This window comes from Lissotriton helveticus, chromosome 1_1 (assembly GCF_964261635.1).
Source record: "Lissotriton helveticus chromosome 1_1, aLisHel1.1, whole genome shotgun sequence".
In the NCBI taxonomy this organism is placed as follows: domain Eukaryota; kingdom Metazoa; phylum Chordata; class Amphibia; order Caudata; family Salamandridae; genus Lissotriton; species Lissotriton helveticus.
This window is the reverse complement of record NC_136057.1, coordinates 68,098,839-68,115,453: the sequence shown is the minus strand read 5'-3', so window position 1 is coordinate 68,115,453 and position 16,615 is coordinate 68,098,839. Positions and strand designations below refer to the sequence as shown.

The following is a 16,615-nucleotide window of genomic DNA, read 5'->3' as shown; positions in this document are numbered from 1 at the left end:
TACTGCACAAAGACAGTACCCAATTAAGCAAGAAGCTAAAAAACAGGTAAAAGAAATCCTAGACCAATTAGAATACCAGGGGGTGATTGAAACTTGCACCTCACAAATGAACAACCCTTTGTTTCCTGTCTCCAAACCAGACAATTCATATCGTCTAGTTTTCGATTACAGACACCTTAACTCATGTTGCAAAACTTTTGCAGTGCAAAACTCGCATAGTGCAGCGCTAATGAATAACATAGTGCGCAGAAAAAACAAAACAACATTAGATATCTCTAATGGATTCTTTTGTCAAAATATAGCACCAGAGAGCAGATATTTGTCCGCGTTCTCAATAAATGGCGCTCAAAAACAATTCTGTCGGTTACCCCAAGGGTTCAAGAACAGCCCAGGATTATTCTCAGCGAGAGTAACAGAGTTACTACAAACATATGATGACGAAGCATTATCGTATGTCGACGACATATACCTAACAGATGATGACTTGGATACTCACTTGAAGAGAGTGAACACATAATACTTGGGTTCGCAGCAGAGGGTTACAAATTCAACTTTAAAAAATCTAGAATTGCCCATCTAACAGTCCTGTTCTTAGGATATGAATTATCAAGTGAAGGCAAAAGGCTGGCTGACAATTTCCCAGAGAAATGTGCAGTACTCCAAGCACCTAGAACACTAAAAAACTTACAGTCAATTCTAGGCTTCCTAAATTTCGGAAGAACATACATTGCAAATTACGCAGAAAGGGTCAAGCCCCTTTATGATCTAATAAAACCAGATTTTAAAAGAACAAATTGGACTCAAAAACACACAGAAATTCTGAGATCCTTACAAACAGACATGTTAATTAAAACAAAATTAGAAACACGTGATAACACACGCAATCTTGTGATTCGAGTCATCCCAGGAAGATGCGGATTCACATACCTGACCTCTAACGAGGGAGAAAAGGTACCAATTGCATTCAAATCACACTTATACACTAAAGCTGAAATGAAATTTAGCCCAACGGAAAAAATTCTTGCTGCAACAGACGTGGTATACGAATTTGATCCCAATTTAAAAACACAAGAATTTCTCCAATACGAATTCGAATGTCCTCCGCCGACCGAAATTCTGCCTCTAGATCATTACGGCTGTATAATATATACAGACGGATCAGCACAACCCGCAGTGGGGGGTAAACAAGCTTACAGTGCTGCGTGCGCGATTGTTAAAGGTCGCTGGCACGAAGGAAAATTTAAACCAGCTATCACCAAAACACAATCTCTGGGAGACTGTACAGCTCAGCGAGCTGAACTGCTAGCATTCAAGATGGCGCTTGAAAATACCGATCGAGAATTCCCCACACTCATAGTGTGCGATTCGTATTATTGCGTTCAGTCTTACAATGAATACTTGCAGATCTGGCTTCAGAATGGTTTTAAGGATGCAAAAGGAGGCACAATCAAGCATAAAATGCTCTGGGAACAAGTAGTTCTTTTACAGAAAGAACTACCAAAGACTCACGTGATACATACACTGAGTCATCAACGTGATGGCGTTCACGTTGCAGGGAATTCATTGGCTGATGAGGCCGCGAAGGCAGCTGTGCAAACGGCTTCCGTAGCTGCCATCACACGGTCAAAAACAAAAATAGACAGCGAAATATTACAGGCTGTCAGCGCTACAGAAAAGGATTCGATAGAAACACTCCCGAAAGGCTTTCCAGTAAAATACTCATACATAACTGATGCAAACAATGTTCCTTTTGCTCGAATCCCTGGAGTGGGGGATAGGGCAATTCCAAACATGGAACATAGGTTAGGACTAATAATAGCGGCACACGAAGGGCTCGATTCTGTACATGCTGGCGTCTCAGCCACAGTATCATTGTTAAAACAGAGATACTGGTGGCCACAAATGAGAAGACAAACAAGGAACTATGTTTTAGAATGTGAAATATGTCAAAGAATGAAAGTATCAACAGTGAGACGACCAGCGCAGACGCCCCTTCTAATCTCAGATAAACCATTAGCCTGTGTCTATCTGGACCACTGTGGTCCCTTACAAAGGGATGGTAACTATAAATATATCCTGGTCGCAGTGGATTCATGCACGAGATTCATATGGATGTGGCCCCAGCGCTCGGCTGACGCCAGAACTGTTATAAAAGATTTGCGGGTCTTTATCGGCACATACGCAATTGGCATGCTGCATTCTGACCAGGGTCCTGCTTTTAGCTCTCGAGCTTATAAGGAGGCCATGACCAGCATGGGCATTGCATTGCGGTACTCTTGTCCATTTCACCCTGAGGGGAACGGAATTGTAGAAAGAAAAAACCGTGACATAAAGCAATCTATAACAGCAAAGGTATTAGGTTCGGGAGCTGGGTGGGTCAAACATCTAATAAGTGTCCAACGTAGTCTAAATAACCTGCCAAGAAATTCTCTGAAGGGATTCAGTCCGTACGAATTATTGTTTGGAACTAGGATGTTAGTCTTAGATCTTGACAGTCAGACTTCAGTGGTAAAGGAAAAAAGCTTTGATATCAAAGATCGTTTGGCTATTTTGCAGGACTTAAACAAAACAAGAAAAGACCTGAGCAACATAAAGTTGAAACAGCAGCCAACAACCACTGAAGAACCACCACCTGTCCCAGCAAGAACTGTCTGGATTCCAAAAGTCGGGGATCTAGTCAGAGAAAAGATCGCGGTAAAGAAGGAATTTGGGCCTTCTTACGGAAAAGCAGTTCCTGTCTTGTCTATCAACGGGACAAGATCAGTTGTACTACCGCCGCTTGCTGGTAAAAAGGAGAACCGAGTTGTATCCGTCGACCTGGTAAAACCACACTCATGTGGCCGATAACAAACAGTAGGCCAAGTGGACTCCCGATAAGTAGTAGAACACCAAGATTTGCTACCAATACAGAGGTCCAAACTAAGAGGCTAATCACATTCGAAACGCCTACAGAAGAACAACAAGGACTATGCAACAATGCATTGGAACTTAAACCTCTGAAAACCCAAATAAAAACATTTAGTAGAGACACACCAACCTACAATGAAGTAACAAACGAATATGCAAGAAACAGTAATCCTGAAGCAATTGGAACAATTGACAGAACTGCATCCGGCTACTTCATAAACTTCGATGATTCCTCTGAAGACCTAAGTGAATCAAAAACACAGCCATCAACAAAAACCTTTAAAGATAAAGCTAAAGAACTTTTGAAACAGCTGAAAGAAACATATCTGATTTCTCCATGGATTGAATTTTGGGTGGGCTTTGGTGCATTTATCCTCATACTTTGGCTCATCATGGTACTAACTTTGGGACGCTTCATTGAGGGAAAATATGCTAAAATGGACACAGCAAGTCAGAAAATCAACTTGATCCTCAAGCCACACACATCTTCACACGTCGAGAAAAGAGAACTTTCTTCAGTCAACTTCACAGCCAATCCGATACCGGGTGGGGTAGCATGGGACAATACTGACTACGAAATGTATGGTCCGGTTTCCGGTTGAGATCCTGAAATATCCACACCAAATTAAGATCTCGTTGAGTGACTTTGTAAAAACAAGCTCATTTGCTGATGATTGGGACTTTGAAAGTATAAATAATATGATGTCTGACTTAGTGATGTCTGCTAAATTTACCAAAAATGATTATTTGCAGGGTTCGACTAATTATGATAGTATGTACTGTTACAACCACTATGGTAACCATTTTCTACATAAATCTGCACAACCTAGAAATGTTTTAAATTATAATCAATGGGAACATTGTGCAACCCCTCCAAAAGGAAGCTCAAGAACCTTTTACGACAAATATTCATACTTTTCAGGGTTCAACACAAGTAATGCTGAAACATTTTATTTCAAATTGTCAAATAAGACAGGGACAAAGACCATGCTAACGAACACGAAATTGATATATTCAGACTCATTTTTTGAACAAATGAATACTTTTGGTTTTGATTATTGGGACAAAAATGTTGAAGTTAAAAGTGTTTGGGGTACAAAAGAATGGCAAGTACAAGGTATAGAATCATTGTTTAGAGCCTGCATGATCCCAGAACAAATTATATTTTTAAATGACACTGTTCAACAAACCACCTGTCTTGGCTTAGCCAAAATCAAAGACTTAAATAAACCGTCTATTCCAAAGCCAACAATGGACAACAATAGCTCTACAGGTGAAGAGATAGACGTAAACTATATATTAAACCAAAACAGAACACATCCTGATTGGAAACAGTGGTTGATCTGGCCCAAAGATACTAATAACTGTCAAGACAGATTCCTGAACAAAACACAGGGGTTCACATTGACCAGGCCAGACCCTAGATATTCCCAAAGACAACACCCAGGGATAATAACCACCTACAGTGTGGGCAAATTATGCCTTCAATGGCTACAAACTTCCACACTGACAGAAATTAAGCAACACCTAACTTTACTTACTGATGGTGCTGACTTGCGTGATTTCATTATGGGACCGCGCAAACAGCGTCAAAAACGCTTCATAGCAGCCTCTGTATATGCAGCTTACAATGAGGCCTGGAAGGTAACTCAAATTGAGACAGCAGAAAGTATACGGGAAATTGACCGTATTAATTTGGAAAAATCACTTTCTGTAGTGGACAATGGGTTAATGACTCTGTCCTCCAGAATTTTTTCTTTGGACAGCATTGTGTCTTCAGCAATCGACATAATATCGCAAGACTTACTGTTGTTACAACACGGTCAGTCTCAATTGCTTTCTATTGTACAGCTTGGCTGGACGTTACAAAATCTGCGTTCAGGCTATGTGCCTTGGCGTTTAATCAACACAACGTCACTATTCAATATCTTTAACCTTACTGATAAACAAATCAGTATGGCACAGAAGGGGGCTGATTATACAATCCTGAGCATTGAGAAACTCGAGAGATTACCAGTGACAATGTCAGAACGACCTGTCAGTGAATGGATAATACATGGGATAATTAATATTCCAATATCAACCTTCAGGTTTCAATACTGCCAAAAATATATACAGGCTGGCATGTACGAAAAATTGGGAAAAGGGTACATTAAGACAACATGGAACTTGCCCTATTCACATGCATGTGTCAGTAATAAAGGACAGAAAGTGTTTCTTAGTGGCAATAATTGTGCGATGTCACTAAGCGGTACACTTCTGTGTAATGGAATTAGTTTGCATGGAGCCTGTGAAGGGAACTCAAATAACCTTTCATGTCACCAGCTAGGCGCACCTGCAATAGAGATAGAACCATTCCTTAAAAGACTCTATAACAGGAGTTACATTCTAATTGTGGATCGCAGATGTTGTAGTCTTATGCCCGGGACTCCTTATCTCGTAACTACGACTGCGAAGGTCATGTGCTGTGGACACTCATTGTTCCCCAGCTCCTTTCCAGACAGGGAGGCAAGGGCATGGCCTAACTTGAAAATTACTTCTATTCGAATAGATACTTTAAGCAGAATGAAAACAGTGCTTCTTCAGACGCCGACCAGACTCACGTCATCAAAAGAAACGTATGATCTCCTAGTCGCAAGGACGACTGCAGAGATTCACTCATTGTTATCAACTAATTCCCCCATACATTTCGCAGAAATCCTGAATGAAATCTTAAATATTTCTGATACCAGTGGAGTCTCAAAGGTATTTAAGACAGTATTTTCGATGGCATTAACACCATTCAAAGCCATACTGGGTATTTTTCCAGATTTCGTCCATTCGATTTTTGGCGGACTTCCCCTCATTTTGGGACTAATTGCAGGAATCCTATTCTTGGTCCTAATATTTCGTTATGGCAAACCATGTCACAGACAAAACACCTGCGACAAGGGAAGAAACAATCCGAGCCATTGGATACCGGGACCGGATTTCAAAAATCCTGGGACTATCCCGGCTTATAGACCTGAACATGACTTGGTTTCTTTCATTTCGACCAATGTGGCATCGATGTGTTTTACCTGTATTAAGGTGCCTGCTGTGCGGAGAAGAATGCGTGTTGGACACCTGTCTGACGCTACAATCGGATGCGCCTATGGATGCAGAAACATTGTTGGGTCCGATAAAGGCTCATGCTTTGTGCTGCCCTCAACGGCTGCCAATCCTGATGACGGCATTCGTGGAAACTTCACCACTACGATTAAGGGGTAGTGGAGTTCAAGATGAAAGCAGCATCGATCAGGTACGACCTTCTGTCAGCAATACTAATCAAAACGTCAATGGAGACAATCATGCGCACGAATGCATGGTTACACCTTTTTCCGAGTTAGTGGAACTCTCCCAGGAAGCTGTTGACAGCTTTTTCGACAGTCTAAATGATATGATGTTCTCACCAGAGCAGAAATAGAGACTTTTAAGCAAGCTAGCACACGGCGTTCCCAACACCCTGAATTTGGCCTTCACCTTAATAGCAAAATAACATGAACAATTTTCCCTCCAGTTCACGGACAGCGATTTTTTCAGAAGCCCCAAAATATTTTTACGATTTTTCGGGACACTTATCTTCTGCTTAAAGTAAGAACTATTCTTAGAGAACTAAAATTTCTATTTTTAGAAACTTTATAGACATTAGCTGCCCGCTGGTATGTTCATAATTATTTTTTCTGTGATGAAATGGTCTCGAACCTTTTTCTTCTGTATTAAGAGCCATTTCATGTGTAAATTCTCATATACCAATTAGCAATAATGTATACATATGCGTGATTACTTTAGCATTATTCTACAGCTTGAGTGCATATAGTACATGTGAATATTTTTTTCCGTATATTACATTATTCGAAATGCATTATATGTATTTTGGGGTGGTAAGGTATACACGATACTCTACAGTATGTTTTACTATGCCTAGATTCGTAAACATGGCCATAGTTAACGTGGAGTGGGTGTGATGTATTCTTATAGGTTCTGTATCGATCCCCCTATTCCTGACCCTGTTCTGGTTAACAAGTTAACTAGCAGCCATCCCATGATGCAGAAACCGTTATCTGATTAAGCCACACTACGGCACAGGAACGTGTTATCTGATTAGGTCATAACGCTTGCCATCTAATTAGACAAGCGATATTCCTCCAGCCCCTGATAAGGCATACGGAGTTCTCAAAACAAATCAAACCTATGACAACCTGGGAAAAACCCTGCGGCCATTGTTTTGATTTCATCGAGAACTTCAGCAAAAGAATGTGCTAACGACCAAGTCGTATGACATCCTTATTGATGTATCTATGTCCATCCTTACGTCAATCTCGGCACCTTACAGGTATAAATATTACCGGTATTGCCTTAAGCAAACACACGCGGTGGTGACGAGATCGGAGCAGCCAGACTTGCCGAAGCCCAGAGCAGAGCAGACCCCGCTGGCGCAGCCCCGCCTTCCTGAAGCGCTGAGAACGAGACGCTGCTTTCTCCTGCCGAGAAATCCAGCTCCGGCGCTTCCGGGTAGCCCTCGCAGGCAGCCTGTAATATCGAGACCAGAGACGAGAGATACCATCCCTCATTCATCCTAGATTCAAGGTACAGAACTGAATAACCCCTTGCAGAGAATTCTTGAGTCAGTCACTTGGCAAAACAAACTTAACTTAAACTGCTACTTTCTATTCCCGCCCACCTATTAGGCTTAGGTCAGGTACACCGGGGTAGGCGTAGTTAGAAACACCAGTTAAGTACGATTAGTCAAATGTATATGTGTATGTATCTATTTTATCCATTTTAAACCACCTTATGGCTTAGAAACCATATAAATGTTTTTACAGTATTATTTTACACTTCTGCTTTTATTGTATGCACTTTACTTAACCATAAGTATTGCGATAATATCGATCCATTTCTCTTGTATGAGAAAAGAGACTGATCAATAAATAACATCTTTTATTGAACATGCCCGTCTCTTCCTTTTCTCTACAATCTGGTGAGACTAAGAATGCACGTACTGACTGAGTAAAATAAGTTGTCTTTTGTTTTCACACGACTCTAGAGATACACTCTTGATTAGGGGAGAGCAAAGTTGTCATGTTCTATGGTTGTCAGAAACTAAATCCCTTCTTGTCTATCCAGGGAGGTTCAACTCCTCCTTGCCTATTCGAGAAAGTTTCTAGTGAACTCTGAGCTAGCTGGCAAACCCAAAACTTTAAGTCTAATATCGACAATAGAAGACCTAGTTAACGTCTGGTCTAGGCCTATACTATTGAAGGTATTATTCCAATGCGCAGAGCCTATTGGGATAATAGGAACTACACTACAGTGGTAGGATTAGGAGGTCCAGATCTTGCGAGAGTATGAGGTCAGCTATATTAGCAGCATGCCTAACCGCTGACCTGCAATTCAAAAGCATTGACTTGAGGTGGGATTTGGTAACCACAGCTTCTTGAGGAGATGTGGAGACTGGTAGTAAATTATCAAGGTTTAAAGTATTGTATGTGTTGTATTCCGCATCTACAGAGCGTACTGTGACCCTACGGGTATCCTGACGCTTGAATACGTGAGATCAATTAACCTTGAGTGTAATAGCCAGTACAGGGTCAAAAAGAATAAGAAAACCATGGCCACATACATACACCCTGGAAAAGAGCCAGGTTTTTAACTTCTTTCTGAACAGCAGCAGATTACCTATCTGTCCTAAGTACGGCTAAGAGTTTGTTACAGACCAAAGCTGCTGCAATACTAAAAGCTCTTCCTCTAGATCTAACTCTTCTTAAACCTGAATAATCTCACCAGTTTAGCTGAGGAGGGGCGAAGGTTACGTGGGGGGACATACCATTCAAATCTGGTCTGTAGTGGCTTGGGCCCAATGCCATACAGAGCCTTAAAGACTATGCACATTGGTTTGAACTGTACCCTCTGCATAACTGAGAGCCAGTGGAGCTCGGCCAATGCTTGAGATGCCTAAGGCTAGTGTGGTCTCATTAGTGCCAACTTGGCCACCATTAACTGGATTCTCTGGAGTCTCCCTATCAGATATATTTTGGAGATTCTAACAACAATTTTCTGAGATTGACACTGGATTCTCTAAATGGGTTGGAGGAAATAGTCTGGATCTTGGAAGGTGCAAGAGAAGGTTTATTGTGGGCGGTATTGTAATGAAGTAGAAAGGAGCGAATGTAAGCATCAGACATAGGGTCAGTGATCCTATGTGGCCTAGCGTGATGGTTAACGAGGCCTAGATTTCCAGGTCAAATTTGTCTCGTTTTCCAAGGATGAGTCTTGACTTTGGCAGAGTTTAGTCGTATCGGGGAGGCATGCTTGATTATTCTTGAAGGACATGTAGAGGTTCCAGCACTCCTCCATCATTGAAGAGAAGTGTAGTAGGTTCAGAAGACCCTGCTTGATGTCTGCTTGATGTCTTTCAGTTCAGCCTGAAAGGGGGTGTGGGGATATAAGGATTGGTTAGTTGGTCTGGTGATAGGAAGGGAGTGATGTCTCCGCGCAAAAGGAACAGTGGTAGGTAATGTAGGTTCCACGTAGTCCCGGATGAAAGTATAAGTGGAGGTTTTGGGAGGTTTGTGGCTAGTGGTTGGTGACATGGAGGGGGTATGAAGAGTAGAGGGAAGTGGTGTTGTACAGTTTTCCTCCATCGGTCTTTTGTGCTCTAGGTCAGTTGAATGGCAAGTGTTGGCCATCACTGTGGGTGAGTGGGGTGCTCCTTGAGGTAGGAGTGATGAGAGGAGGGGCGTTTAGTAGGCTTACAGTTATCTAGAGTGCTGTTATTTATTGTTATAGGGGGTGAGCTTGTGGGATGATTTGTGAGTAGCAGGAGAAGGCCAGTTCCCTCCATAGGTGAAAGGGTGGTCCTCAATGGGCTTCTTGTGTTGAGGGGCAGTAAAGACCCAATGGTTAGGGGGTCTGGTGGATGGGTTGGGTTCCACATTGGGCGAGGATGGGGAGGAAGAAGGGTAACGATTGGAACTCAGGATCCCTAAATAGCTAATGATGGAAGTTTAACCTGGGTGAGGATTAGGAGCCAGTTTGCAGGGAGCTCAATCCCATTTCGTTATGTCTCAAGCTGTCGCTCCCTCACCTTATGGCGATCCAAATATTACTATCAATGAATATGGAATCCATTTATTCATCTAGCATCTGTTTCAGTTGGGTAACAGCCATCGGTATTTGGGGAGTGAATGTTTCATCTGCCTGTGGGAATAGACCTAGTCTCCTCTGCGATGTCCATGCAGTGCCTCGTCCCGCCTCTGTATATCTGTACAGTTTTGTTTATAGGCTTGTTCTAGAAGATCTATCTCGGCCCATAGCTACACAGAATAGTTAGTGCCACAGGGGCCTATCCCGCTCCTTCAAATTCTGTGTCTCAGCAGGTGCTCTGCTATCCCCTGGGTACCCTCTCAGAACAGCAGACCAGCCCACTGCATGTCAGACTGTCTTCTTCAGGTCTGTCTGCCACTTATTACCTCCATAACAAGATAAATGAGAACCAGGCAATGTCCCCCAAGGCATGAGCAAGGACCTAGGCCTCAAGCCTCCCTCTCATCCACTACTGCCCACGTCTCAAAGGTTAGTAGCTGTAAGATCCCTTCTCAGCAACCTCTTCTCAGTTGGAAGCTCAAGGTTACTGGGTCGCCGCCCAACTAAATGATCACGTCAATGGGGAGGGAGGAGGGGTTGCACAGGTGGCACCTGTATGTCAACTTTTATGCACCTTACTGGCCCGGCCCTCTGCCTTCTCAGGCAGGCCTTCTGCAACTGTATACACTCTCTGCATCAGCAGTCCGCAACGCAGGAAGGGTAGGGGCAGTTACCGCCTGGGGACTGTGCTGACCTCCTCTCCATTATCTAGCCGCTGTCATTGTGGCAACCATCCTCCAGGCTTCTAGGCTCCAACCAGCGTTGCGTGCCCCAGCGGTCAGTTTATTGCTAGACAGCCATTCAGCCCCACTGTGCCTGGCTCTGCCAGTACATCTCAGCTAAGCCTCTGCAGGCGTCTATGCGCTTCTCATCATGGTTTCGTGGGGCTGGGGAAGTGGAGTCAGCGGCCCCCTTGATCCGCCGAGCTCAATTTACAATTGTCGGGCTGCCACTGTATGGCTCTCAGCGTGGCATCTGTGCGCTCGATCATGGTAGAAAGTCAGTCTGAGCCCCCTCTACCACCTGGAGGGCTCTAGGCGTGGGACCTCCTCTAGGGGTCTGACCTCTAACTCCTTGGGAGAGTACTGGATTCTGTAGGATTAGGCTGGGTGCCCGGCAGAGCAATCGTTCAAGGTTTCCATTCAGCCATCTTCCTGTGTCTGCCTTTTTACAAGATTATGCAAGTTTAGTTTATTCAGTTTGATATTATTCAACATGGCAAAACAATTTGTTTTTAATTCTTTTACGGTCTATACAAAATGTAAATAGATTTATCATTATTTGATATGTTACTGATATGAGTGAGTGCACACTTACTGTTAACATATCAATCTGCTTTATTTTATGTTGGTCTCATTTATCCGTGCCTCAAAACCCTACAAGCTCTATCTTTATAGGCAAAGGCAGTCTTTACCTTGCGTTTATTGATCTAAAGACTGCCTTTGACCTGGTGCCTCGGGAATGCTTATGGGGAGTGTTGTCCGATATGGGGATTCCTTCCAATATTTTGTCAATCCTAGTGAGGCTCCATGAAGGCAATTTTGCCCAAGTGAGGTGGGGCACTCAGGGGCAGAAGACAAATAGAATCCCAGTGGAGAGAGATGTCCGCCAGGGATGTGTTCTTTCTCCCACTCTCTTTTCACTATATGTGAATGGTGTGGTCGAGCACTTGCTGGAAAATCCATCTGATGCACCATCCCTGGCGGGTGAGCAAATTCCAATCCTCTTACTCGCTGATGATACGCTTTTAATATCCAAGTCCCCTATGGGCCTCCAGAGTCTCTTAGATAATTTTCAGTCCTTTTGTACTCAAAGAGGGCTTGTAATAAATACAGACAAGACAAAATATTTGGTGTTGAACCCCCCGGAAAAACTCGGGCGACCCCCAGTCCTAAACCATGTATCCTGGAAAGGGTCACTGTATTCGATTACTTAGGCATACGTATTTCTGACACCATGCAGTGGAACCCTCATCTATACAAAATGTTATTAGGCCACAAAAGGGTAGAGGGGGTGCTCCTTAGGGACCAGCGCTCCTCTTCAACCAGACCCATCGCCCCGGTCATCGATATCTATAAGGGGAGGGGAGTCTGCTCGGCCCTCTATGGGGCGGAACTGTGCGTTTCTTGCAATATGGAACAGCTGTTAAGATCAGAAAATAAATTCCTAAAGGATTTATTGGCACTCCCGCAGAGCACCCCATCGGTACCTTTGCTACTTGATTTAGGATGCCACTCGATTAAAGATCTGGCAAAAGTCCTACTGTTATGGGCCCGGCTGTGGCGAGTGCCAGAACTAGCAAAATATGCAGAGGGGCTGGCAGAAGTAATGTCGATGACGGGATGGCCCAAAAAAAAATGGCTTAAAGATGTGAAATTTCTACTTGGTGAATTGGGCCTCAATGAAGCCTGGGTAAATAGGTCTACCACCCCTGAGGCAACATTAAAGAATCTTTATTGGAGATTGGTCGCAACAAGAATTAGCACTGATCCAAAGCTTACTTAACAGTAGACTTTTTAAGGTTTAAGGATGTGGCATTCCGAGAACCCTACCTTGATATTATTCAGAAACCCACTGATAGGGCTTTGTATTTTAGATTTTGGGTCGGAGTCCTCCCAGTGCGCGAATTAACTGCCCGCTGGAAAGCCCCATTCCAAACAACACCCTTTTGCCCTATCTGTAAGTCCAGAACAGAATCTATTGCACATTTTCTGTTCGCATGTCCGGCTTATGCGTGACCGAGGAAGTGCTGGCTTAAACCACTATGTAGAATATTGGGTACTAGACATCACAATGAGGCGTTGTGTTTCCTGATGTCTGACACTCAGTCGCTGTACGTATGTGGTCTGTCAAAATTTTTATCATGGGCTTGGGCCATTAGATCTAAAAGCCTTACAGAAAATGTATAATCTGTGAATTTAAAGAAAATGTATAATTTGTGATTCTAATCTGTAAATTGTGATTTTACCTTTTTATTCCTGTTTTTTTTCTTCTTTTTACCACTGATTTTAGCTTTGATGTTATTTGTGTATCAAATTATTTTTTTCTTTTTTTCCTAAGGTACAAATGTAATGTATTTTTTAATGCGATGCTTTTAAGATATGTTTTTTATCGAAATAAAGCCTTATACTACTATTACTACTACAAACTCTATCCTATCGGAAAAGTACATCTCTGTTAAATAATTTCATTAAAATTAGTTTTACACCTTGAAAGATATTTCATTTTAATTCATATTTTTTATACTGCAGGTGGCTTCAAGTGTGGACAGGAACAAAGCTTAAGGATTCTGTAATTTGCAGCAAATAGACTACAAAGAGAGAGCTATTCCTGGAATTTTAGAAGAAACCAATGTCTAAAACCTGGATTTGGCCAGGAAGTAACGACAATACAGAGCAGAGTCGCTGACTGATTGTAAAAGCAGTTTCTGGAGTCTTTCTAATTTCTTATACGTCAATGAACCCTTAAGTTGGGGGCAGCAAGGAAACACATGATCAAGGAGATGGAGGGCTTTGTGACTGTAAAGCAAGAGCCAGAACAACAGCACAATTTGAATAAAAAAACAGTGTACATTATTTATAAGACTGTGCAGATTGCAGAAGTAGTGTACCCATGCACTTCACAAGTGACAAACCAAGCTTGTAATTTGAACAGGACAGTCCAGAAAAATAGGTGCACAGGAGAGATACCTTATCAATGTTCCGAATGTGAGAAAACCTTTACTCAACAATCCTACTTGACACGGCATATGAAATCGCACTCTGAACAAAAGCCTTATCAGTGCTCTGATTGCGAGAAAAGATTTAGTCAAAAACACTATCTGACACGACATGAAAGAACACATTTGGGACAAAAAATATATCAGTGCACTGAATGTCCAAAAAGTTTCAGCAAAAAAGCAAGTTTAATTCAGCATGAAGGTGCACATGCAGGAGAAAAACGGTATCTGTGTTCTGAATGTGGTAAAACCTACCGTCATAAAATCAGTCTCACATTACATGAAAGATCACACTTGGGACATAAACCATATCAGTGCACTGAATGCCAGAAAAGCTTCCACGATAAAAGTACTCTTGCTAAGCATGAAAAAATTCACACCGGAGAAAAGCCATATCAGTGCAATGAATGTCAAAAATGTTTTACTAAGAGATGTAGTCTAACTCAGCATGAAAAGACACACACCGGAGAGAAACCCTATAAGTGCACAGAATGTGAAAAAAGCTTCAGTCAGAAAATCCATCTCGTACATCATGAGAGAACCCACACAGGAGAAAAGCCCTATCAGTGTGAAGAATGTCAAAAAAGCTTCAGTCAGAAAATTCATCTGACCCAGCATGAGAGAACTCACACAGGGGAAAAACCCTACTGGTGCAGTGAATGTCAGAAAGGATTCAACCACAAAATTAGCCTGACTCACCATGAGAGAACGCACGCTAGGCACGCCTCCGCTCAGGAATGATGTTCATTCACATAATTCCATGTAAACTAAAAGAAAGAGCAACATATGGACATTAACCTGAACTGAACCCCTACAAGTTCAGTGAATATTACGCAAGCTCTAATTCTGAAATCAGTCTTACTGATGAGATAGCATGGAATTGCCCAAAAAAAGTTAGCAGTGCGCTGCAAAACCAAGCGAGTGTTTGAATGTATGAATAACTGTCTGACTTAATAGGTGAGCACAAATCTTGCTTAGTTGCAAACCTGTTTAAGGTGGAACTTGTAAGGGCTTTTTTTTTATTACATAATCCCCCAAAGCCCCCGCTTCCCCCCAACACCCCCGCATTCCCCCAACGCACCCGCCTCCCCCAACGCACCTGCATCCCCAACGCACTCCAGCCCCAATGCACTCTCACCACACACCCCATTCACCCCTAATCAAACACCCCCCACCCACACACATCCCACCTCAACACACTCACACTGTTTTATAAACATTCCCATGCCAAACGTTCAGCAGATTGACATAAAATAAGTTGCAGTAGTAAGAGAGCTGTTCCCTCCTGTGACTTTGCTCATGGAAAAGATCAAGGCGATTACATATATAAAAAAGAAAATTGTGATGAGCAAAAAAGTGGAAGCTGTTAACTGAAATGCTCTTCTCTAAATTCCTACAACCAGCTAATGAATGAAAGCCAACAGGGTAATTTAAATGTGCTGCCATTCAAAAAGTCAAAGAGACTCTAGCCTTGGCACATTGCCATACTAGAAAACCAAATTGAAACTAGTGAAATGATTTAAGCTGATAGTTATTGAAACGTCCTGACTCTGGTGAACAGTATATTAATGTGGCAAGTTGTGCATGGACTCTAGTGTTGGAATTGTATAATATGTAGCAGAGAACAATGCATGGAGATTTTTTGTAGAGTGTCAAATGTTGGAATATGCCTTTAGGGACAAAAAATGAAAAATCACAAACCTTTGTGACCAAGTGTAATCGATTGCGACCAATTGTTGCCCAGTATGGCCTATTAACTCCTTCGATGCTGATGACAGAACCTCTCTGTCATCAGCCGCGGTAGCGCTGTGCTGATGACGGAGCGGTTCCGTCATGGCCCGCTCGCCGGGCCTGCACTGGGCGTTCCATTGAGCGGGCGGGGCCATGACGGAACCGCTCCGTCATGAGCACAGCTCAACCGAGGCTGGTGACGGAGCGGTTCCGTCACCAGCATGGGCGCGCCGCGTGCCCGCCCCGCCCCCTTAGCACTGCGGTGGAATAGACGCCGCAGCGAAAGTGTTAAAACCACTTCAAATATATTGCCTGTGAAAGTGAAAACACAATCAATTCTACGAATGTATCTATTTTTGCACAAACAGATGATATTTATAGTATTTGTCAATAGTGTAAAGATTAGTAATGTAGAACATTTCACTAACGTATCCTTCCTCATGGAATCTTTTGTTATGACTCCTGCTGTGTGTAAAATGAAAGCCTATTCAGAGACCTGAATCGGAAGAAAACAACAACAGTATCTATAAAGATGAAATCACGCAAACATCCGAAATATGGTATTATTGGCCGTGTGCACAAATTAAGAAGTGCAGGTGTTTGAAAAAGCAACTGCAAAACTGATCCTAATGTTTCATAGTGCAGAATAAAAATGGTTCGTCATTTTTCACTATAGATGAATCGGAAGAAAACAACAACAGTATCTATAAAGATGAAATCACGCAAACATCCGAAATATGGTATTATTGGCCGTGTGCACAAATTAAGAAGTGCAGGTGTTTGAAAAAGCAACTGCAAAACTGATCCTAATGTTTCATAGTGCAGAATAAAAATGGTTCGTCATTTTTCACTATAGATGCAACTTTGCCTCGGGCTGGGGGTGGGGAGGGGGGGGGTCACCCAGAACCAACAACCCGAACTAACATCTGTTACCAAAACCCAGAGCTGACATCAGACACCAACGTCCAGGACTCACAATAAGTTAACATCATCCAACAACCAGAGCTGACATCAGTGAACAACATCCAGCTCTGATATTGATCACCAACATCCAGGACTGACATCAATTATCACCAACAGGTACTCGCAAAT

At 42.6% G+C, this 16,615-nt stretch overlaps 1 protein-coding gene across 1 annotated transcript in view; it reads left to right on the top strand.

The window, feature by feature from the left end:
• The window catches only part of LOC144828009 (uncharacterized), a 77,428-nt gene extending 61,225 nt beyond the window's left edge, over window positions 1–16,203 (top strand). Inside the window, exon 2 of the mRNA XM_078686167.1 lies at window positions 13,326–16,203. Coding sequence (XP_078542293.1) covers window positions 13,565–14,533 — 969 coding nt within the window. The 5' untranslated portion in view covers window positions 13,326–13,564 and the 3' untranslated portion in view covers window positions 14,534–16,203. The remainder of the gene's footprint in view (window positions 1–13,325) is intronic.
• Window positions 16,204–16,615: the final 412 nt, after the last annotated feature.